This window comes from Pinus tabuliformis, chromosome 8, assembly GCF_031772625.1.
Source record: "Pinus tabuliformis cultivar Carrire ecotype Pingquan chromosome 8, CPIR1, whole genome shotgun sequence".
Classification (NCBI taxonomy): Eukaryota; Viridiplantae; Streptophyta; class Pinopsida; order Pinales; family Pinaceae; genus Pinus; species Pinus tabuliformis.
In genome coordinates this window covers 1,112,122,701-1,112,148,545 of record NC_142294.1, presented here as the reverse complement: position 1 = coordinate 1,112,148,545, position 25,845 = coordinate 1,112,122,701, and the positions used below count along the sequence as shown (strand labels likewise).

At 38.8% G+C, this 25,845-nt stretch overlaps 1 protein-coding gene across 1 annotated transcript in view; it reads left to right on the top strand.

The window, feature by feature from the left end:
- LOC149239239 (NAD-dependent malic enzyme, mitochondrial-like) overlaps positions 1-25,845 on the top strand; it is a 458,929-nt gene that overhangs the window by 139,687 nt on the left and 293,397 nt on the right. Inside the window, exons 3-5 of the mRNA XM_089373356.1 lie at positions 15,649-15,767; positions 16,133-16,300; positions 20,219-20,347. Coding sequence (XP_089229482.1) covers positions 15,649-15,767; positions 16,133-16,300; positions 20,219-20,347 — 416 coding nt within the window. The remainder of the gene's footprint in view (positions 1-15,648; positions 15,768-16,132; positions 16,301-20,218; positions 20,348-25,845) is intronic.

Here is a 25,845-nt window from a genome sequence, read left to right as displayed (position 1 = left end):
CACCTCTGTCATCCTGGTAGCTATCCACAACAACCCTCGGTCTACTATTACTAGATGCGATTTACTCCTAGGAGCACTCGTGGTCACTTAAAAGCACATATTAGATCTCTGTCAGGCCTAACCAGGTCTTGGTCTGCTCTGCTCCACCTAGATCTTGAATCCAACTTGCTTGGATGCACTTAGGCTAGACTTATCTAAGCTGTAGTTGACCGTAACCAACATCCAAACTACCTTGCGGCCTTGTCATACAGACCTTCCACTCAGCGGCCAACTCTAACCAGTCCTTAAGGCACGTGGGCCTGCTCAAACAACCCTCAACCTACCTGTCCACCATTTCCGAGGCTTTAACAGATCCTTTTCTTTTTCTTATTGGTTAATGGTCTTAGATCAACCTCGATCCTCCAAGACAGACCTCGAATTACTTGCCCAGACTTGCCCCCCCCCCTTGGATTTGCTATACCAACCTTCTAATAGGGCCCAGTCCTCTTGATTAGTTGGAACAAACCCTTGATCATTCACTTCAAGCCCTTGGTTGCCTCTCCTTGCTAGACTTTGATCTCCTCCTTTCTCGCTGGGGCTATGTCCCTTGTAGCCTCCTCAACTTCTTCATAATTTGGCCTCTCTCTAGAAGACTACAACTCCTCTAGGCTACCTCTCTTGCTCACAAAATGAGTCCTTCCACTTGGTGTGTGTCATGAGCCTCTCCTTTGGCTCTTATTTATATTTTTCTCTTGGGGTTTCTTAGGAAACTCCCTAGATCCTTTAGGGTTTTTGTCACTTACCCTTTAGAATAAAGAATTAATTGTCTTGGGTCCAAACCCACATCTTTGGGTCAAAACCCCACCTTTGGGTAACTTCCCCAACCAACTCTCTCGGAAATACCTTTCGAGCTACCCAAAATTCCAACACTCCCTCTTAGTGAGGAAGGTATTTCCTTCACACTTTGAAATGTCCAACTCCATGACTTTCCTTGCATGCCCATGACCAGCCTCGCATAAGTCATGAATTTACCTTGCATGGCCATGACTGTCCTCGCATGTGCCACGTCTTCTTTTGTACTTGGCTAAGATTTATCTTGCATGTGCATGACTGCCCTCGCATGCAACATGACTTTAACTTGCACCACGATGAGTGTATTCACATGGTTTGTGACAGTCCTTCCATGGGTTGAAAACTCCTCTCTCTTACTCAAACCTAAAGATTCAAACTTCCATTGGGTGATTGATGTTCCTTTGCATTCTCCCTCTGAAGCTTGACTCCCTTTGAGCCTACACAACCTCCATTGGCTCACTATGTTTTCCCTCTTGGAAAGTGCTGCTACTGAACTTGTGTCCTTCAAAGTTCAGTCCCGAGCTACGGTTGAATACTAGGTCTAATCCACTCTATACCACTGCAACTCAACTTTGCATGAGTCCACATCATCCTGGGACAAATACCTCATATGCACATGGCTCCTCTGTTAGATGTGCAACTCCACAACCCAATGAAGATATTATCTTGCCATATATTGAAAAGTGTAGCTTGGGAGGTACTCCCACAAGCCTTGGGTACTAGGTTTGTGTGGAGAAAATCCATGAAAGTGGATTTTTGTGGGAAAAGTACCCAGGCTATGGGCTTAGAACTTAAAGATATTGATTGTTTATTTTAATTATGTAGTGGAGGCACCTAAAGGGATCTAAGGGCTCCTAATACACTAATTGGAGAGCTATATATGAGAGACCAAAGGGGAGGTCTCAACACATTTCAGTTCATCCTTATGTGAATATTAAACCAAGAAGGAGAGCTGCAGACCTCAAGAAAGCCGAGTTGGAGTATATTTGTGCATGTAGATGTCTCTAGAAGAGGGCCGAATATACTTAAGTTTAATTTTGAGCAGACCGAGTCAAAGGGAGTAAGCTTCAATTATGATCAATTAGAGTAAGCACAACAATTATGATCAATTAGAGTAAACTTCAAGCGAGTAAAATGATCAATTAGAGTAAACTTCAAAATGAGCTTCTCTCTCCCTTTTATAATTTCTCTTTGGGAGTTCTTTTTAATTTAAATTGAGTTAACCTGTTTGCCACCCTTTTACCAAAACACAAAATACTAGAATTACCCTTTTGCCACCTTTTTATCAAAATTGATAAAAAATGTCAAAAATGGACAGAATACACTGCTAATTAAAATGATGGGGACATTACATCAACACAGTTGATGACACTCTTCTCTCACTCCAAGGATACCCTAGAATTTATTAGATCCCCAGGGTGGCATTGCAACTACTTCATGGATGTTGCCCTATTCCTTAGGAGATGTGATGATGATGATATGGACCCCTCCGAAGGGGATGGTATATTGTTCTATAGGATGACATCATGCTCTAGCTCCTTGACCTCCCTTTCATGAGGCCTAAAGTGATGGTGTGGGCTTGTTTGAGGATGATGTGTCGATGAGGGAGCCTTGCTTGATGATTGGACACCATTTGATGAGGAGATGTGACCTTTGGGATGAGATGCCCCCCTTTGAGCCATCCATTGCACTTATTGTGAGAGACACAACGTTTTAGATGATGATGTGACCCTTGGAGGTATTTTATCTCACACGTGGGTTAAAATGAGGCTTATTTTTAAGTTTATTCATTGAGTTAGCTGTCTTTGGGGGTCAACTTGTGGCTTATCCAATTTTTAATCATAATTATTTATTTTTTAAAGGCTTTATGGCTAATTTTAGATAAAATTGACTTGGTTGCTGTCATATAAATAGAGGGAGGTCGATTTATCTTTGGATCATTGTGACACACTTGGAGATCAATGTGCATTAGGAGATCAATGTGCACTAGCTAGCCTAGTCTCTCTTGTGCACTATGGAGCACTAATGTAGTGGAATTTCTTGGGGACGATTTGTTGATTGGATGGTTCTCTCTCTTGGATGTTTATTGGTGATTCTTTGATGTTATGTGCTAATTTATTGTAAGTATCTTCTTCCATCTTGTGTTTGTTGACGAATTAGGGATTAATGAAATTGTCACCGATTTGTTGTAGGTGTTTTATGGCTCTAACATCTCCTTGAGCAAGATTTTCATCACATTTCTCTTGAGGAACCTAGTTGTAGCTTCCTCCCTTTTAATTTCCAAAGAAGATCGAAGGATACAAAGTTTTAAGGAATTGGGAATTACAAGTTTGTATTTCTCTTTCTCAAAGTCGCTTCCATCAGTCCTCTTCAATAGATTTAATTGCTCTTAGACTTTATTATCCTTTGATTGAGAATGAAGAAAACACACTAGTAGAAGACAAATGATAGAGCAAAATAATTTGACAAAATGCACACAACTCTCACACACCAACTCAAATCAAATTTCATTAACATAGACATATATTTATACATGAGGAGAGGTCTCGGGATTTTGTCAACTCCACAAATTTCTCAATCAATAACTCCACAAATCACTCCATAATTCTCTCAATCAATCAGTCCACAATTCTCTCACACAAAATAACAACTTTACAATAACACTAACAATTAAAAAATGGATCATTATTCCAACATTTCTTCCCCATAATGATCATTTGGAAATATTCCAAGATCATCTCTGAATTTGCAGAAATTTTCCTTAGATAGTGCTTTGGTGAATATATCAGCTACTTGTTCATCTGTTCTGCAGTACTCGATCTCGATTACTCCTTGTTGAACCAAATCCTAAACAAAATGATACTGAATATCAATATGCTTGGTCTTCTTATGAAAAACTGGATTCTTGGTCATCTAAATAACACTTTTATTATCACACATCAATTGAGTGGGTTGCTCTTGCTCTTCATGTAGATCCTCTAGAATTCTCTTAACCAAACTGCTTCACATGCTGCTGTCGCTACTACTTTATACTCTTCTTCTACTGTGGAGAGAGAAATTGTAGGTTGCTTGTTAGTATTCCAAGCAACTGCCATTGAACCCATACTGAATGAATACCCTGAAGTTGATTTCTTGTCATCCATGCATCCAACCCAATCCGAATCTGCATAACCAATTGATCCGAATTGGATCCTTAAACATTCTCTAAGTTTTCATGACTGTTCAAATTATGTCAAGCTTCCAATTCTTATGCATATCGAGCTTATCAGAAATAACATCTGAACAATGGCAATTTGTGGTCAGCACAGAACAACAAGGACCCTTGGTCAAAGCGCGCAAATCGTTGGCCCATGGTGACCGTGCACTGGCACAAATTGACAAACGGGAGGTCAAATCCAAAAACAGAGGCAGTTTCTGATACGTGATTATCGCAGGGCATCCCCCTCAGTAAAGGAAAAGCCCCAAGCGCACGGTCATGAGGAAAAGCATAAAATCGTACGGAAATCGCCGATTCCGTCAGAAGGCGGGTCCCGCACTAAAACTGGCAGGATATCAGAAGGGCTTCAAGTGGTAAATGGGTTCGACCAAGACCCGCCCGATGCCATACATTGGACGACACGCGTCCAGCGGATGAGAGAGAAAACCACTCACATCGCGCGAGTAAAGGTCATGCTACTTACTCGCCCGATATGGACGGAGACCGTAGGATCTGGAGGCTCCAAATCAATGGCGGAGCACTGATCCGATGGATGACTGGATTCGACGGGGAAATAGGCTGAGTCATATAAGACTTGAGGTCCGGCATGATCACTGAGCTGGCAGAGGAATCAGTTTCGCGGCCAATCTTGGAGCAACGAAAATAACGGTCGTTCAAGGAGAACTGACACTCAGTTCGTGAGGAAACAAGTGGCCACCTCTCTGTGAAGCGTTACACAGTGACGATGACGCAGAGCAGGGGAATTCCAGCGGGCAGAGGCAGGAGATACAGAGAGACGGGAAGCGAAAACGAACAGTCAGGGAGCAGATTGGCTTTAAGCCACGAACAGACAAAGAGTAAAGGCAGGCAGAGAAAGAGAAGCAAAAAGCCGAGAGGCAAGAAAGAAGTGAATTGCAGAGAACAGAGAAGCCGAGTTGACCTGCAGAGCAAAGGCAACATTGAGTAGACAGAGACAGAGAGAGTCCGAGAGTCTGTGAACTCCAGAGAAGGCTTGAGAGGTTCAAGCAACTCTTTTGTGTATACCTGTCAGGTATTGAGTACCAAATTGGACTCATACCATTGAGACTAGTTGAGGTTGAGATTCAGTAAGGGGAGTCTGTGTACTCTAGAGACTTGGGGGATCCAAGTATAATCCTACTGATCATCATCTGTTAAGTGAGACTCAAATTGAGCTCCTTATTGTAAAAATTCTACATTAAGACACAATAGAAAGGCCACCACTGAACGCTGGACTAGGAGACGTAGCCCAGGAGGATCGGGTGAACTCCTTATTAAATTTGTTATGTTTTATGTGTTTGCTTACTGTGTTTCTCTTACTGTTTCAGTGTCTCTGTATTTCACAATCTTATCGATCCGTTGCATAAATTAACATAGGCACACCCCAACACATGAGTCTGTAATACCTTCATTAATTCACTGAGGTCATTTATGGGTGATTTCAGATAACCAATCAACTTGAAATCTTCTATAGACCTGTATACCAAACCATAACTAATTGTTCCACACGTATATCTTAAAATCCTCTTTGCTGCTTTCCAATGCAATTCCTTGGGTTCTACCATAACTCTTGATACCATACTGACTGCAAAAGAAATATCTGGTCGAGTTGTAGTTAAGTAGATCAAACTTCCAACCAATTGACGATACAAAGTAACATCAACTGAATTGGAGTCATCATGTCCGTATAACTTCAACCCAACTTCCAAAGGAGTTGCCGCTGGCTTGCAACTCAACATTCTGAACTTCTTCAGAATGTCCCAAGTATACTTGGTTTGTGACATGAAAATACCATCTTCCTTTTGCCAAACTTCAATACTCAAAAAATAATGCAACTCACCAAGATCTGTCATCTCAAACTCAACAATCATATGTGACTTAAACCTTTTAAATAGTTTTGTGCTGCTCCCTGTGTAGATCAAATCATCAACATATAAGACAACTATCAGAATGTCTTGCCCTGGCTGGAAGATATAGAGATTGGGCTCAGATAATCTTTTAACTAAGCCATGGTCTTGAAAGTACTTATCAATTCTTTAATACCATGCTCTTGGCGCTTGCTTTAGACCATACAAGGCCTTCTTCAACTTATAAACATAATCTCCTTTTCCTGGCACTTCAAAACCTTGAGGCTGCTCAACATAAATTTCTTCATCCACATAACCATTTAGAAAAGTTGATTTAACATCCATTTGAAAAATTGGCCACTTGTATTGTGTAGCTAATGCTAGAACCATCCTGATTGTATCCAACTTTGCCACTGGGGCAAATGTCTCAGTATAATCAATTCCTTCTTTTTGTGCATATCCCTTTGCAACTAAATGGGCCATATACTTATTAGTTGTGCCATCTGATTTATACCTTAGTTCCAATTACATCTTTTCCCTTTGGTAATTTGACCAAGTCCCATGTATTATTTTTCATCAAGGCATTCAATTCTGCTTCCATAACTTCTTCCATTCTTTCTTTATTGATGCTTTTGCATAATCCCGTGGTTCATCCATTTTCATTACCTGTCCCATAAGTGCATAATTCACTTTAGAACTTTGAGATCTATTAACCCTCCTTTCAAAATTTCTATCCAACATACTGCTTTCTGAATGACCCCTTTCAAGCCACTTAGACTTATTCTTAACTTCATCTATCTTTAGTAGTGTGGAAAAAGTCTGCAAAAATCCCGATTTAATCCTAAAAATGCGATTTTTAAAACTAAACGATTTAATCTCCCGACTTTTTGGCAACTTTTTCAGAAAGGAAAAAATTGCGATTTAATCGTTATACTCCCGATTTAATCGGGAGTCGACCCAAAAAGTCTGCCTCCCTCCCAGGCCGCAGATAAAGAGGCCGCAAAGGCGAAAATGATATAATTTTCTCCTGTTTAATCTTAAGGCAGAGAGTGGAATCTTTCAAACATAGCCCTAGAAATTTGGTGATAACGTTGTGTTGTGCAATTTGTTTTGTTGTTGAATCTTAATTTCGAGTATTATAGTTGGTTGGTGTTACTGAGAAAATTAATTGCTTGGTTGTTATATTCTGTTGAATGTTGAAACATATACGACTATTATTGGTTTGCTCTTGATTGATGTTATGTCTGCAAAACAATAGGGATCTATATGAGATGTGCAAAAAAATATAGAGAAGAGACATTAGCCAAAGGCTAAGCTGTCAGAAGGCTGCTATAATAAATTGAGAAGACTATGAAAAAGAAGTGCATACCTACTTCAACGAGCATGATTGTGAGACATAAGAGAAAGAGGACAAGGAGTATCCAGACTAGCAAGCAAGGAAGTGTAAATAGCTGATGAACATTCCCAAGAATCAACACTGTTATGATCATATTTTTTGTGGATAATGTTGAAAAACATTGGTGATAAAATGCACTTAGAATGCAGACTGCAAGGGTGTAACATCCTTTTAGTGATCGAATTCACATGTAAAGAATGACGTTGTAGTAAAACACTGAAAACACCTCTAAACTATGACTTCGACTCTAGATGTTAAAAAAAATAAAATAAAAAATGAATAATTTTGTGTTTTTTTAATTTTGCCGACTTTTTCAAAAAACTCCCGACTTTAACGAGTTTTTCAACTTTTGGACCCTTGCCGAATTAATCTCGACTTAGACTTTTTCCACATTGATCTTTAGTGACTTGGAATTTGTTTCATCACCAATCTTCACAACATCTTTCCTCAATTCAAATTGTACCTGATCTGGCTGATAGAATCCCTGCTCATCAAACACAACATCTCTGCTTATTATCGACTTCCTTGCTTCAAGATCAAACAACCTGTAACTTCTTGTTTCAGTACTGTATCCAATAAAGATACACTTCACACTCTTATCATCCAATTTCTTCCTCTTTTTCATAGGAACATGTGCATATGAAGTACAACCAAAAAATTTCATATGTGCAACACTTTGTTTGTATCCTGACATGCTTCTTCTAGAGTCAAATTCAACACTGCCTTTGTAGGACATCGGTTAAGAGTGTATACCGCTGTGTATTGCTTCAGGCCAAAACTCATTTCCAAGTGACTTAGTTTTTAACATGCTTCTAGCCATTTCAACTATGGTCCTATTTTTCTTCTCTGCAACACCATTTTGTTGAGGAGAGTATGAATTAGTAAACTCTAGCTTTATTCCATTCTTCTTGCAATAATTCAAAAACTCATTTGACTTGTATTCTCCCCCATTATCTGTTCTTAGGGTGAGAATTTTTAGACCACTTTGCTTTTCAACTAAAGCCTTAAACTCAAGAAAATGAGAAAACACTTCAAACTTCTCTTGTAGAAAATACACCTATGTCTTCCTAGAATAATCATCAATGAAAGTGAGAAAGTAACGTGCCTTTCCAAAAGACACAGTCTCCATTGGATCACACAAATATGAATGCATCAATGCTAGACATTCTCTAGCCTTCCATGTTCTATCTGAGAAACTTTCTTGTGTTGTTTCCCAAAAATACACCCTTCACATACTTTATCATCCAACTTGATATAAGAAAGACCATTCACCATGTTCTGCTTTCTCATCAACATCAAACTCTGAAAATTCAGATGTCCCATCCTATAATGCCAAAGCTTACTATTTGCTTCTTCTGTTGTATTCAAACTTTGTGAATTACTTGAATCAAAGGAGAGCTTGAAAATTCCGTCTTTAGTGATTTCACCTCTTGCTACAACTGCATTTTTATTCAACTTATCCATGATTAAGCATTCTTTATTATCAAACACTAACTTGTAGTTTTGCTCCATCATTTGTCCTACAGAAAGTAAGTTCTTCTTCAATGTTGGTGTCAACAAAGTGTCCTCAATTAACTTCTTCTTTCCATGTAATGCTGGTATTGCAACTGTGCCTTTCCCTTTCACCTCAGAAACACTATCATCACCAAATATGACTTTGCCAGAATAATTCTCATTAATTTTGGTAAACAACTCCTCTTGAGATGTCATATGAGTTGAACATCCTGAATCAATATACCATGCTTCACTTTCTTCACTATGTGCCATCAAACTTGAGATGAATAACTTCTCATTCCTAGTTTCTTCAACAACTGTATTAACACCCTTATGCTCCATATCTCGCATTTTTGCATAACAATCTCTTTCAAGATGGCCAATTTTTTGGCAATAATAACACTGTGGTCCTCCACTTCTTCCTCCATCTCTTCCTTGTCCTCTTCTGCTAGATCCATCTTTGCCTCTTCCTCTAAACTGATTGGGGTTCTTGCCTCTACCTCTTGAAGGTGATGCATCTCCTTGTGAACTTTGCTGATTTCTGTTTTGATTTTTATTATGATATGGACCCCTACTCCTTCCGTTTCCTCTATGCTTTGCAGAAAAGGCATGTTCTACTTGCTCAGATGGTTGATTCTCTTCAACTATTAACAAGAATCTACTTAATTCATCAATTTTCATGGTATTTAAATTTTTGGAGACCATAATACTGGTAAGTGACCATCTGAAATTTCGGAAGAACACTTCTTAAAATCTTCTCAATTAACTTTCGTTCTGGAACATCTTTACCTAATGACCTCATTTGATTAACAAGATCTTGCATTTTTGTGATGTACTCATGAATGGATTCATTACTTTGCATATGGGCATTTTCAAAATTCCTCCTTAATATTTGTAGTTTAGCTACAACAACACCTTCATATGTGTTTTTTAAGATATCCCATGCTTCCTTAGATGATATTGCACCATTGTCTAATGTTCCTAAGTCGAAATGTGAGTGATATTAAGCAAATAAATAGTGCAACAGCATATAAAAAATAAAAACACACATTAGACATCCATGAAATCGTTGCGAATCAGGAACTGTTGAGCCATATTATTAAAAATCAGAGGGCTAGATACAATATGAAATGGAATGGTGCACCTGGGCTTGTCCCAATGAACAAGCAAGACCAACCCCAGGTGGGAAAATAGCTGAGCTGAAGGCTGCCCAATTGCTGCACCACTCTGCACTGCGCTGCCCCAATAAATTGTTGTCTTGCTGAACTTTGACCTGCTGGATGATGCCCAAAAACTGCCCAGAAAATGATATCCTTTTAGTTTCAGACTCCTTGGACAAAACCTAGAAAAACCCAGAAGGGAATTTCGCTGGTTTTGACTTTGGATTTTCGGCCTCCTTGGAGCCTCTCCCTAGTTTTGACTGCCAAATTCGACTTGCAAGAAACAACCTGCAAATCCCTCTGCAAACACCTCTGAAATGTTGGTTTTACCTGTGCTATCCAACTCCTTGCTCCCCGGATGGCTCTTGGCCAAGATTGATTGCTCTCCCAAGTCCCCACGAATTGCTGCTACAAGCCTCTACGCAATCCCTCTGCCTAGAAATTTGAATAATTGATGCACCGGTCTAGCTGTCTGCGAACTCCAGCGAAAATGTCCTCAACAAGCAGCCTCCTCAATCCACAGAACTCCAAGCAAGCAATGAATCTCTTTGCTAGCTTCCAAATCCTCCTGCGTGTTTTTGGTTGCCTAGGAAGTGCACAGTGCCCTCTCTGCGCTAATGGTTGAGGTGTGTGACTGTACCGAACTCGCTGAAACTCCTGTGGAACGACCTCCCTAGGGAGGGCATGGATGGACCCCCGAAGAAGAGGTTGAATCTCCCGTGTGAGAGATTCGTGGCTAAACAGTCGATAGACTCACAAAGCAGCAGAGCATACAAAGGAGTGTTTGTTTGCAAATGTTCAAGCTGGTCGAAAATGAGAGCTGATCCTCCTTTTATTACCCTGCGCCTCCTTAACCTCGTGTGGGCCCCTCCATCCACCCATTCGATTTCCCTCCAAGCTCATCGGGTGGCCAAGTTCGAATTCCTCATGTGGGTGGCCTCCACATTCCACTAGCTGCAAAATTAAGTTGAATTTCCCCTATAGTTCCTAAGTCTAAGTGTGGGGTCCTCCACCTAAGTCAAAATTGTGCCAACAATGTGTAGCTGCACCCTGTGACTAATGCCCTTGAGAAGGGACATGACACATTGATTCTAGGAAATATAGATTCTTCAAGAGTGCTTCCTATAAGTGAAAGTGTTTCATTATCTTTCTTAATAAGTTCTTTAAGATATTTCTTTTCATCATTACTTAATGCTTTGAATTCACCAGGGGAAGGCATAGTGTATCCATGAGTTACAAGTTCCCATAAATCTTTGGTGATGAATATAGGTTGCATGCGTTTGCTCCAATAAAAATAGTTTGTGCCAACAAGTTTAGGCAACACAATACTGCTGGTTGCCATGAGAAGAGTAAGAGAGAATCAAATAATTAGAGAGAGAAAGTGCACAATGAACACAATGTTTCCCACTTCAACCTGGGAGAGTACAAAGATTGCGCAACAAATGCATAATTACAACCAAATTCTTCTTAAAAATGAATTAATCATCAATGAAGATGATTAATACTTCTCATCCTCCATTTTCAACTTTGTTACCAATCCTTTTTTTAATTTTTACAAAATATCCTTTTTAAGGATTTGATAACCTGTACCCTCAATTTAAAAAAAATTAAATACAAACTCAATTAAAAAATATTCATTCTCTCATTTCTCCTCACTAATTCTCTCTCCTACTTGCATTTCCCACTAATTATCTCTCCAACTCATAAATATTCACTAATATAATATCTCATGGAGAATGTAAAGTTCATAAAAATTAAACTTCATAAATTCACTCCATTCTCATTCAAATGTCACGTGAACTTTCACTTAGTGGAAAAAAATTCATGGATATCCATGGATTCTTGTTAACGCTATAAAAAAATGTGCACATTACACTCCATAAATGGGTTTATGGCTCCTCAGACGTATGGTAGTTTATGTAAATGTTGCATTGGATGTCGTCGATCAAATGCAGTCTCAACCATAAAGAAAGTCAAAGGTGGTGGCTTTACAGCACTCCACACAGCACACAAGTCTGCAGATGTCAATGAATTCTGCATATTCAAATTTCAACACAGATTTGGTTGCTCAGCATTGCAATGCAGCAACAACTACACGAAAAAGTTTAATGAGTGCATGCAGCTCCTCACTAATGCAACTTCTCTTCATATACAGGCAGGCTCTCAGATACACATGCAGATCCTCATAATATAGTTAGTGCAGAAAAAAAAAATTATGCCTGTAAACGCAGCAGCTCTTCACAATTTGGTCAGTGAACATAAATTTTTGCACATAAAAGATCTTTTTTTTTACCAGCAACAATTACATGTGGCTCCATGACTATTACATGGGACTCCACAGTGGTTGCACGCTCTCGAATGCCTTCACAACATTCCACAAATTTCAAACTATGTGTGAAGCTTTCATGAGAGCTTCACAATATTCCACAACTTTTACAAATTTTCAGATCTTTGGCTCTGATACCAAATGAAGAAAACGCATCAACAGAAAACAAATAACAGAGAAAAATAATTTGACAATAATGCACACAGCTCTCACACTCCAACTCAAATCAAATTTCATTAACACAGGCATATATTTATACATGAGGAGAGGTCTCGGGATTTTGTCAACAACACAAATTTCTCAATCAATACATGAGGAGAGGTCTCAGGATTTTGTCAACAACAGAAATTTCTCAATCAATAATTCCACAAACCACTCCATAATTCTCTCAATCAATCAGTCAATTCTTTCACACAAAATAACAACTTTACAATAACACTAACAATTAACAAATGGATCATTGTTCCAACAGAGAAAGACACTAGTACCATCTCTTGCCCCAATCCCATAAAATAAAAATGAAACCTTAAATTTTTGGTGTCTTTGTAGGCTAAATTAGGGTTAGGTTACAGAAAAATCTACATTTTTCAGCATTATTTTGCCTTGGAACTTATTGTCGTAGACTTAGATTTTTCATGCATTCCTTGGGAAAAATAAAAATATCATTTTACATGCATTTTTAGCCACTAATTAGGGCTGATGTCTAGAGTTTCTGTTGCTGTTATATGTGTTTTTAGCCATTGAAAATTGCTGTATTTTTTTCACTTATTTACTTTTTGATCAGCGCTAACCTTGGACTTGTTATTATAGATTCTGGGATTGCTTTCCTATTGCTGTTATAAAACTTTTGCATGCTCTAAATTGCTGATTAAAACCCTAGTTTATAACAACAAAGTGTAATTTCTTGATTGCATGTTTTTGGGTACCTATTTGAGCCTATTTTGCTCTAAATAAGTCCTCTAGATTCAGCCATAGGGATCTTTGAAGTCACTCTCTTGAAATTATATTTTAAATCATCCAAAACCCTAATCATTGTATACTTGTTTTTGGGTGAATCTTGTAGTAAAATCCTTTGGGGGGTATTTAGCCTAAAACTCTTTGGGTTACTTCATCACTTTGATCTATTGGGGAAGCCTCCCTTGTGGGGATTGTTTTGAACCACAGAAAGCAGGGGAGTAGTTGACGAGGTGACAGTGGTAACCCTCCCATTCTTGCTCTCAATTTAGATTGTTTAGTGAGGCTTTGCACTAGGGTGCTAGATTTTGCAGTAACAGTAGTTAACTGCATGCATCACTTAACTCGAAAGCCACTTGAGCATTGGAGAGTTAAACTAAGATGCCTTGTCTAGTGGACTGGAGTGAGAGAAACTTCACATTAGTTCATCTCCACTTGAGCAAATCGTGTAACCACCTGCACATCACTCCTTCATTGAGTTAATTGAGCGCATGGATGAAAGACTCCACTTGGACTAGGTTGCATGCTTTGCTTCACTCAACCTCACTTAGTCAATAGAGTGCGTGCTTATCCTCTCTCCACTCTAACCTCAGTTCACTAAAGTGCATGTCGAGGAGACCAAGGTGCATGGCTATTTCACATCAAATCTTCATCAACTAACGAAGAGTAACTCCACTTGGACTAAGTGCATGGAAAATCTATCTGCTGTTCAACAGCAGAAGTTTCCACTTGAGGTTAAGCGCATCAATGCACTTTCCACTATACTTTACTCATCAATGCACATTAGTTTCAACTTTCAGGAGACTCTTGCATGGCTAATTTGACCTCAAGTTAATAAAAGGAAGGGGTTGCTCTTGGTTGGGGGTTGGATTTTCTTCAACAGCTCTAGCTTCTAGACTTTGTGCAGGGATTATCATTGGGCCAATTCTGTATGCCCCTATGGTGCAACCAACCTTTTGCCTCATGCAGAATAAAGTTTGACTGTGCCTTCTTTCTGGCTCTTGAAATTTGTTGGTACATTGTTGTTTCTTTGCACAATATTCTAGAATTCCTTAGGCTTTTACTTTGATAACACTTATCACTCTGAGTGCTTTTCTTTTTCTAATTCTTTACCATCTTTAAGCTCTTGCATGTGAGAAATTTCCACCAATTTATTTCAAAATATTTTTGATCTCACCTTTGGCTGCTTGATCGCATGCCAAAGGATTCTTTGTGTGCTGTTATATCAGTTTTATTTGTAGATTTACAGGGTGATAACAATGCATAAGCACCTAGGAACGCTCCCCAAAGGTGGGAAGCACCAACCCAAATATAAAGGAGTTTTATTGGTGACAATTTAGGAAACTTCTCCTACATTTTACACTAACTTCTTACTACAAATCTTCTAAGTTCCTTCATGTCCTATAGTGCAGATAATTGTGCTAACACTTCTCGACATTCTTCTACTATCTTGACTAGAGATGGTTGGTCATCTTTCTTAGAGAGTTCGTTTCCTTTAGAAAACAGGTCTTGAGTTACTCCTCAAGATTTACTATATTGATCACATCTTGCTTCTGAACCATCTTGGCTACTGGGAATGCCAACTGTCATGCAAATATTAAATATATTGGCACCAATGAAAACAAATTAGTAAAACATTGCCCCCTTACTCGAGCCACCCCATTATTGGGTCGGTATACTAGTTTGACTAATTGATGTAGAAGGGTTATTGCTCCCAAGTTCCTCCCATTCCTAGCATACTTTTTTGTGGTAAAGGGTGCATCATCATTCTTTTGTCTGCGGCACTCATCTACCTCCCTTAGCCTGGCCAGTTCCTATTTTGGGATGCTATCTAGATGATGTAATCAGGCCCAATGGTAGTGACTCCACATTAATTAATGGAAATAAAGGCTCACTCTCTAGTTCAGATACTGACTAAAGACCACTTTGTCTTTAGCCTTCTGCATGTGGTTTGGTTGACTTGCTTTCTCTCTAGGGTTTACTTCATTGTCTAGGGTTCCCCTTCTTTATGGAGGGTTTACCTATTTTGGGTTAACCCCACTTAGTTGTTTCTGTTTCGTTTGCATTTTTCCTTGTAGGAACGATATGCTTTAGACATTCTTTGTTTTTCTATTAATACTTGTTGGATCCCATTGACCTATTCTGGTCATTAGGGTATATTGATAATAAATTCATTTTATTTCATTCCTGAACGGTCCTTACCAAAATTTATGTTGTATGGTCATGAGGCAAGAGCCAATTTGTATGAATGCAGAAAGATCCTAGATTGATATGAAAATGCTTATATTGCTTCTTATTAATTTTGATAACTTGGTACATTTTAAATTTTTAAATTTTCTTCCATCATTTCTAGCTTTAAATATTTAAAATGATTTGTATTTGTAGTATTTCAACATTGGGTGTTTAAACCTTTTTTGTTTGGGCAGTGGTTGATCTGAAAAGACTGGAAGAACATGCTAAAGATGGACCATCTGACACTACTGCTTTAGCTAAGTGGAGAATTCTGAATAGATTGCATGACAGGAATGAGACAATGTATTACAAGGTAGTTTGCTTTTCTGACCAAGAAATAGCGAGAGCCTGCATTTTTTTCAGTCTAAATGCATGATCTAAAATATTTCGTCCAATAATATAGTCAGTGGTCTCATGTCTAGTGCAAGAAACTTCTTGACTATCTTGTTCCATTAGAAATCTGTAGTCACATGATGTATAATTCATCTGTTATGTGTCATGGTGTTATAGCTTAAATGTGGGTAATCTTGTTTACTTACAATTTGTAGAGTCCCCATTTTAAGTGTAGGGAACAAATCTTGTCAGTCCAAGAACCTGCGTCTGCAAACCAGTTCATCTTTTCTTGTATCTAAATCAATGTATAATTATACTGATTTTGGATTGATGGAAGCTATGCAGGTTTTAATTGAAAATATTGCAGAGTATGCGCCAATAGTATACACACCTACTGTTGGTATGGTCTGTCAAAACTACAGTGGTTTGTTTAGACGGCCGAGAGGAATGTATTTTAGCACTGCTGATCGGGGGGAAATGATGTCAATGGTCTATAACTGGCCTGCAGAACAGGTTATATACATTTTTTTTCTTCGAGTTGACATAAAAGCACAATCTTATGTTTGAACTCTCTTTCATAAGTGAAAGAATTGCCTGTTTTTATTTTGTACCAAAAGTATTGATCTCTTCTGTGAAAGGGAAATTCATTTTTATGCATTTCTGTTGAACTTGAATTAGCCTAAATTCTGTATTCTGATTTATGATAGCACTTTACCATGTGATAAAGAGATGAAACTTTTTCGGTATGGACATCCTTAAGGTTGTTTGAATAAGCTGTTGGAGAAAATTGAAATTGAAATTTTATTTAATGCCCACTACAGACCAAAATAGGTCCAGGGACTAGTGTTTACAACCAATAATAATAGCTAAACCAAAACAAAGGGGTGCGAAAGACCCCCCCCTAAAATGAGATGAGATGACATGAAAAATGAGTACAAGAGCAGCAGGGCATGAAATGACATAAGCATAGGTATACAAATAGGTTATCCTAGGAAGGAAAACCCAAGTGAAGGTATACAATTAGTTTTGATCCTGCTTGTCCTTTCAGACAAGCCCAGGTGCACCATTCCATCATCTATTATATTTGACTTGCAGAAATATAATAAAATGGCTCAAAAGTTCTCCATTTGCAGCTTTTATATGGGTGTTTGCTGAATATTTCGTTTTTGTAATTTGCTGCATGTATTATTTGCTTGTTATCACTTGTATTCCTATTAAGGATCATTACATGAAAGTTGAAACATTTCATTTCATGTTAGATATTCTTTGTTATCGTTTGGTTACTTGGTAATGGTAATGGTTACAAGTACAAGTTACAACTTTTGTGATCAATGATGATAAATGTTATATATCAAATTTCGAAAGCTTGAAACTTTAAGATTGATGAATCATGAGACTCGATATGTTGTATGTTACTAACTTGTGGCCATGGTTGATGAGGATTATAACTTCTAGATGATTGATGTTATATGGTTCAAGCCATGTTTTAATGCTTTTTATATCTAATTCATCATTCTACATGCTTTTGTTGACATATATGCATCAAAATATATGAAAATATATGTTATATAAAAATTCGCACTTGATTCGCTCCCAAACCTGGAGCTTTTGAAAATGTAGCTCCCCGGTCCCGCTTCTGATACCTGCTCCGTGCTTCCACTCCCCCTCCTAGGTAACCTTGCTTTGATCTAATGCTAATGTTAATTAATGCTCTGAAGATTAGAATTAACTAATTGAAGTGAAATATTGATTCACCCCCTTCTCAGTATTTCCAAGAACAAGCCAACCCACTAGCTTAATGTGAAATTATGCCACAAAAGACCCACACTTGTGAGCCGTTAGCCTTTAAATGATGACATCATGCCTTTTTTGGGCTCTAGATGCTATGTGATGGTGTGTGTAAGGTTGAAAATGTGTCCATGTGTCATGATCATCCATCATTTGAGGAATATCTCTCAAATTCAACCTCAAAACAACTTCAGGGGTCCCAAATCTAGCTAGGGTGTTACCACGTCATCTCCATGGATCTCCAATGGTTAACGCAATGCCTCGTCTTTCTAGCATTGGGGCTCCATTAGGTGCAAGAAGCCCTCCCTAGTCATCTCATGGAAGACCATTCTCATCTATGCTTTTGAATCATGGCCTGCCCATCAGTTAGTGTCAAGGCCAACATGTGGGCATGTTGGGTCTAGTGGTGCAATCATCAAGGATCCTTTCTATTGGGTCAAAGAAGATCATTGTCCTAGTTCTTGGGGGTACCCTTGAACATGTATCATTTGCTGAAGTCAACATAATACCCTACTCTCTAATGTAAGTGGGAAACACTACATTTGCTAAGTCATCAACCTCTTTGAAAGGCCTGAGTACCTAGGTCGAAAATAAAATTATATAAACCCTAAAATTGCTAACCAATTGGTAATTCTTGAGTCAAATATAATCGAAATTTAGACCTCTTGGACAATAAACAATATGAAATAATTGATTTACAATTAAACATTGGGGATTATACATTTATATCGCAATTCTCTGTTCAATCCCTATGGAGAGATCAAGATGACATTATTATGGGTTCATCTTGGATGGAAACAATAGGATCCTTCATCCTAAATATGAAGAAGTTTTTAACATTTTCCTACAGGAAAAAGAAAATAACGCTGAAGCCAAATTTAGTAACACCAAAAGACGTACAAGATATCTCAAAAGTAATACTTCAAGAATGTCAAAAGTCAGTGCAAAATATGAAAAAGGAAATTCACAAACTTATCGCTGATAAAAATGAAGAAATTTCTCGGCTTAAGGACCACAATGAAAAATCACTTGTACAGATCAGAAAGTCCAAGGTTAAGAAGAAGAGCAAGAAAAGGAAAGTTCCGAGAAGAACCTCAACGAGAGTCTATTAAAGAAAGAAGAAGAAAATTTGCGCTTAAAAGACCTTAATAAAAAAATATTAGAACAAATCAGAGATTTAAAAAATTGAGAAGCTTGAGCATCAAAATGAAGTTGAATCAAAACTGAAAAACCTTCACGTTTAAAAAATCATAATCAAAATATGCTTACTCAGATTAAGAAACTTGAAGATGATAAGAAATCATTGAAAAATAAATTAGAAGAAATTATCGTGAAATAAGCATCGAAGTCTTCAGAAATAACATACCAAGTTGAAGAAAAAGGAACCAATACTGATCCAGTGAATATCACAATGTAAGAAGATGACATCCTAGTTGAAGTAAAAACATATTTAGATGTTGCAGTTCAAACAACGGAAATTTCAAGTGAAAATTCAACGTTTAACCAAGTGACTTCAGTGCGTGAAGGAAATTAGATACTTCAATTAAATCAAGAGATTGCCACAAATAGGACAAGGGGAAATTAGATCACAAGAACTCTTTATCAACACCCAAATCATAAAGAAAACATCTCAACCAGTTTGCATATTCATATCATTCAGACCAGAAACAAGTGACTTATATTCCAAAGAATATTGATATCTGCACAATCCAATCTTATAATAAAATATTATTCTAGCTATCAAATAATTGCAAGGTTCCACAAGAGATTGATTAGGATGGTTAGATCCCTTCTCAGTTTGAAAATTTTGTTTATCACTCAAGGATCCTATCATCTTGTATCATCGAAGATGACAAATTGAAGAAATCCGAAGATGCGAATAGATTACAAAACAAGGAAACAAATGACATGCCTTATCAGTAATAAGCTTTGAGGACAAAGCATCTCTGAAGAGGAAGACAATGTTTTGAATATGATATATATATAAATAATATGAATATAAATAATAATATTGATCATAATAGTAATTAATATTCAAGAGACATGTCTAAGGGGACATGAATGTTTATGAAGTGTATATATATATATCCTCAATGGATGTCTTCGTATTCCAAGTGTTTTTAAGATTATTGTGAAGTACGGACTTTGTTCATTACAAACTCCAAGTTGTTTTGTCACACATTGGTGGTTGGCTAAGTCATGTCAAACAACTTCATTTCAAGTAATCAACTTATCTATCTGCTAGTCTACCTGCACAGTTTACTGCTTTTCTAGAACATTTTGTGGCTTCTTTCTAGGCAAAATGTTAAATCAAAATGTTTCTACTGTATTGGTTTGCCTTTTTGTTATTGAAATTCTTCAACTGTTGGACAATGAATCCATTTGTCAAGTTTGTTGTTTCGCTTATTCAATTGGTGTTTTTGCATTCAGTAAAGGAAGGTTTATTGCTTGGAAATTCCTGCTGTTTGTTTGCATTATTTAGTATTTCCAGAAGATTAGTGTTGTTTGTTTGGAAACTTCAATGCAACTTTTCATTCCCTACTTTGTAGCCATTTCATGTGCTTGTATTTTAATATGCAACTGATATTGGAAGGTATGATATTAATGTAGGATTGCTTCTTGTAATGTTTCCTGAATTGTTAGGTTGACATGATTGTGGTTACGGACGGAAGTAGAATATTGGGACTTGGAGATCTTGGAGTTCAGGGCATTGGTATTGCAATTGGAAAGTTAGACTTATATGTTGCAGCTGCAGGCATAAATCCTCAAAGGGTATGCATTTTCTGAATTTTTTTCCTAGTTTGATTGAATTTGAATGTACCATGTCATCTAAAGGCATTTTTCATTTTGTCGTTTTAAACACAGTTATAGTATTGGATTTGCATTTTCTATGTTGTAACTGTTGCTTTCAAGTTCTTATAACATATGGTCTATACTTCAAATCTCAAGAGCCTCTGGGAATCTCTCTTGCCATATTATTTATTCATACCATTAGTCTAGTATTTCACAAAATGAAAATTATATTAAGGAGTGTTAGGTAGAAAATAGCTATTGCTATACTGGTGTATGCATTGTGTAGGGAAAAGAGATTTCACAAAATGATTTGCTCTCATGGATTTACCCTTCCATCACAGAAAATCTCGCACTTCTTGAGGTAAAGTCTGAATTCTCAAGTGTGAGACGCACTGCACCTCAGAGGGGGCCACCGTCACCTCACCAACCCTCTTCTTGCTTCTGGTTAGCTCTCCTCCGACTCAAAGGGGTTTCTCCCTTGCATAGGATTGCTAGGGCTTGGTAGTTCCAAGATTGGAGTTCAAAGGTTCCTATGGGTCAATCTAAACCAATTGAGGCTCAAATCGGTTCCCAAATAAACAATCAAACAATTACTGAATGGTCTTGGAGAGGAAACCCTAGCAAAACAATTTTAAGGATTATAAAGAAAAATGGGTGATGGAGGATAGAAGATCAATGCCTTAGTTTGTCAATATAATATATATATATATATATATAATATTTTTTTTTTTTTTTGTGGCACATGGGGTGAAGGAATCAAACAATTTTAGGGTTTACTTGGAGTGATAACTAGATTCAAACAAACTTAGGAAAATATGCTTACTCTAGGTTTGAGATGTAGGGTCTCAAATTTTGAAGATGATTAAGGGGAAGAAAAACCTATCTCTATTCCTTAAATACTTGGAAGAAGAGCTTAGTTTAGCAAAGGGACAATGGAACAAATACCAAATATACTAACTTAGCACATGAACTTTCACCCCATAAACATAATACCATGATAAAGCAAATAAACTAACTTCACCATTCACCATCCAAGATCCACCATAAGCATCATAACACAATTCTACCCAAGAAAAGTTGCTCAACTCATCCACCCATAGCCAAATTATACGAGAGAAAAACCACAGAAATTTCAGACCTCCCAAGTGATTTCTCACCATTCACCATCCAAGATCCACCATAAGCATCATAACAAAATTCTACCCAAGAAAAGTTGCTCAACTCATCCACCCATAGCCAAATTATACGAGAGAAAAACCACAGAAATTTCAGACCTCCCAAGTGATTTCTCTCTCAAATTACCTTTGTTTAATTCGCTGGACATTCTGCTCTGAAAGTATATGCTGGCCTGTAACCCTGGGAACTTTATCACTCATTCTCTTCTGATCATACCATTAAAATTTGCACTCTTTTCTCACCGTATGGCAACATTGCTGCGACCATTCTGCATGCATATATTTGTGCCTTTCTATTGTATCAGCTAGTTCGCTCCACACCCGGTCACATGTGCTTTGTAGGCTCAACTTGAGGTTCGATGAGTACAGGACTAGCACCTACCTTGTTAGATGCTACTTTCTTGGTCAAGTCTTTGGCATGGATATGGAAGTTTGCTGTAATGCTGTAATATTCCTACTTAGGAAATACAGTGATAAACAAAGCAAAAACTGATATGCACACACAAAAACTCAGATACATAGGTAGACACCCAGAAAATCTCCAAAAACATCATCCAGCTGAGCCATTTTATTATATGGAGCAATAGTATAATGGGGTATGAAAGGAGTGCACCTGGGCTTGCCAAAATGGCAAGCTAGACAAGCCCCAGGTAGAAAAATACAATGCCCAGATGTGGAAATGAGCTGCCCCAACTATGCTCTATGCTGCCCTGGAATAACTGCTCTGTCTGTTGGAAAGAACCTGCTCAAAGACCCTCCTCTGGTGCTCAGAAAATTCTGGGAAATTAACCCCGGGCTCCTCTCCAAAACCCACCAAAACCTAGAAAGGGTTTGGCGTACTTCTGACCTTCGAAATTGACCCCTATTTAAGCGTGTTCCTCAACTGGCTGGAAATTTCGGCCCACGTGATGAATGACTGCTTCAACCCTCCAAAATGCTGCAAAATGCCAAGGATTCACCCCTCCGAAAATTTCCCCAAATCCCCAGCTCAGATCTGCTCCCAATGATCACCTCCCTAACTCCCACATGTGCCCAGAAAAGCCTCCTGCTGAGGCCCATGCAGTCACTTACGTGGCTGCTTTGCTACAACAAAATTCCTCCTGGATTTGGATGATTTCTACGTCAAAAACTCCAACAATTGGTGATGCAAAATGCTTCCGGAAATCTCAGCAATACCTCTGCTCTTTGCTAGCTCTCCAAGCAAATCGAACTCCTCAACTACGCCTTGGAAACTGCCATGAAACCCCCATGAATTTCCTGAAGGCTGATGCTGAAGATGCTCACATGGAGATTGACTTCCCTCCTTGGGCTGGCACTCGAAGTCCACCGAAGCAAGGGGTGAGAAACTTGCTTGAGAATCTCAGGTGCAAACTCGGTTAAGCAGCTCAAGCGTGCTAGGTGCAAGTGAATGTCAAATTGTCAAAAGCCCTAAACTGAAGTGAGCCCCTTCTATTTAACCTTGGCTGCCTCCTCCTCATGTGGGTCCCATCATCGAACTCCCTTCCTTCCCAAGTAGCTCGAATTGCCCAAGTGGAGCGTATTTCCTTCTTGGTGGCCCCCACATTCCACTAAGAGTTCGATTTTGCCTTTTTTTCCATATTGTGAGTGCCCCCATCAACTAAAAACTGGAAGTGGGGTACTCCAATCCACTTCTCCTAAGTTAGAACCCAAAATTGTACAAAAATTATATTCTCACTTAGCAATAATTGCTAATTGGGAATATCACATGTGGGTGGTCAATCATTATCATCACTCTGCATTTCATATCTCTTTGCGGATACACAACCTTATCATATCAGCCCCTGGTACAGAGCTAAGATATATACTGGAGATTTGCAGGGTTGACACAGATTTTCTCCTTTTAGAATTTTAACGTTCAAGCTTCTTAAGTGCTCAGATTCTTTTCTCGAGTTTCCTCAACGTATACAAATACAAGCTTCATATATTTCAGAACGATGCTCAGCTCTTTGCTCTAAACTCGACATTCTTGACATCGTGGACCTCATGTTCAACTCTCTCTCTCCATGGGCTCTTCACTGGGCTGCTTATACGGTTTTATACATGTTCATGTTCATGAGCATGTCTTATTGTTTGTATTTTTCATTACTTCATTTTGCATATAGTTTTTTATTAGATTTAACTTTTCTAGGAGTGGCATTTGCACTCCCACATTATACTTGTACTGGATGCAACCTCTAGTCCCATTGACCTAGTTTTGTGGTCATTCGTTGGACTAGTAAAATTATCTTATCTTATCTGAGGTGACACTTTTTACACAATTTTGACGCTGATTGGATGGCAAATTTGCATCAAAGTAAGGTGTACACAGTGACAAACATGTGTAATCAGGCATGTTAATAGTGCATTTGATGTAATGCTGGACAGTACGCGAAGGCCTATGACACAAGATTGTTGTTAGATCATGACAATTCCCTTTTCGTGAGGAAGAGTCATGAACTCAAGGTTTTCTGGATTCCAGGCTGTGATGTTCCTAAGTAGGAATATAAGTGATATTCTAAACAAATAAACAATGCAGCAACATAAAATTAAAAGCATGCATTATACACCCATAAACACTATAAATCTGGAACTGCTGAGCCATATATTATAAAATCTTAGAGCAAGTGGTGGACGTGGGCTTGTCTCAAGGACAAGCTGGACCAAACCTAGGTGATGGAATAATTAAGGTGATGGCTGCTTAGTTGCTGCACCACTATGCATTGCACTATCCCAGTGAAACTGTTGTTTTGCTGGAATGTGCCCAAAAACTGCCCAGAAAAGTATGTCCTTTCAGAGTTAGACTCCTTGGACAAAACCCAGAAAAACCCAGAAGGGAATTTCTCTGGTTTTGAATTACTATGGTCGATGTGCCAGACACCAACGTGGTGATGGGTGTCTAGTGGCTGTACTCCCTTGGGCGAATTACTACTAATTGGAAGAAACTGGAGATGGAGTTCACTGGCCCGGATGGCAAATCGGTGGTCCTTAGAGGCATGCATTCATACCCATCACAAACAGTCTCAGTGCGTACGATGGACGCAGATCTGCGACATGGGGACATAGCATGGGCAGTGGAGCTGAGGGTTTCAGAGGTTGGAGGGCAGGCCCAACCACCACCTCTAGTCATATAGGCCTTGTTGGACATGTACTCAATGGTATTTGGAGATATCGCACCAAGGCAGCCACCAGATAGGGGATTCCAGCACACCATCGAGCTGGAGCCGGGTGTATTGGCGGTGATCACTACCCCTTATATGTATCCTAAGGCCTATAAGGACGAGATTGAGAGGGCCATCAAGGCACTGTTGGCATCGGGCCACATCAGACCGAGTTCTAGTCCTTTTGCTTTTTCAATGGTGTTGGTGAAGAAGGATGGAACCTTGTGCATGTGCATTGACTACTGGGCCCTCAACAGGAAGACACTGAAGAACCGGTACCCCATCCCCCACATCGATGAGCTGATGGATGAACTTAGAGGAGCCAAGTACTTCTCTAAGATAGATCTATGTTCAGGGTACCACCAGATCAGGGTGAGGGATCAGGACATCCCCAATACAACTTTTTGGTGCCATTATGGGCACTTTGAGTTCCTAGTCATCCCATTTGGGTTGACCAATGACCCGACTACCTTTCAGTCGTGTATGAACCATGTGTTTCAGAGGTAGTTGAGGAGGTTTGTGTTGGTTTTCTTCGACGACATCTTGATTTACAATAGGACTTGGGAGGAGCATCTCCAACACTTGGAGGAGGTGTTGCATATTTTGGAGGAGCAACAATTCTATGCCAAGCTGTCCATGTGTGAGTTTGGCTTGACCGAGATGCTTTACTTGTGGCATATCATTGGTGCAGATGGGGTGAAGGTCCATGAGGAGAAGATACAAGCTATTCGTGATTGGCTAGTACCCAGAGATGTGACAACATTGAGGGGCTTCTTGGGCATCTGCACATATTACTGGAAATTTGTCAAGGGATTTTCACAGTTGGCAGCTCCCTTCATAGATTTGAACAAGAGAGGGGCTTTCGCATGGACAGATGGGGCACAAGCCACTTTTGACTGCCTCAAGGAGGTGATGAGTAGTTGTCTAGTTTTGGCACTTCCGGACTTCTCCCAGCCCTTCACCATGGAGTGTGATGCATCCGTGGAGGGAGTCAGAGTAGTACTATCTCAGGATGGGCACCTGTTTGCTTTCAAGAGTCAGAAGCTCTTACCCCATGAGGGGTCATATTCTATATATGACAAGGAAATGTTGGCCATTATGGATGCCTTGGCAAAGTTTCGACAATATTTGGTGGGTAACAGGT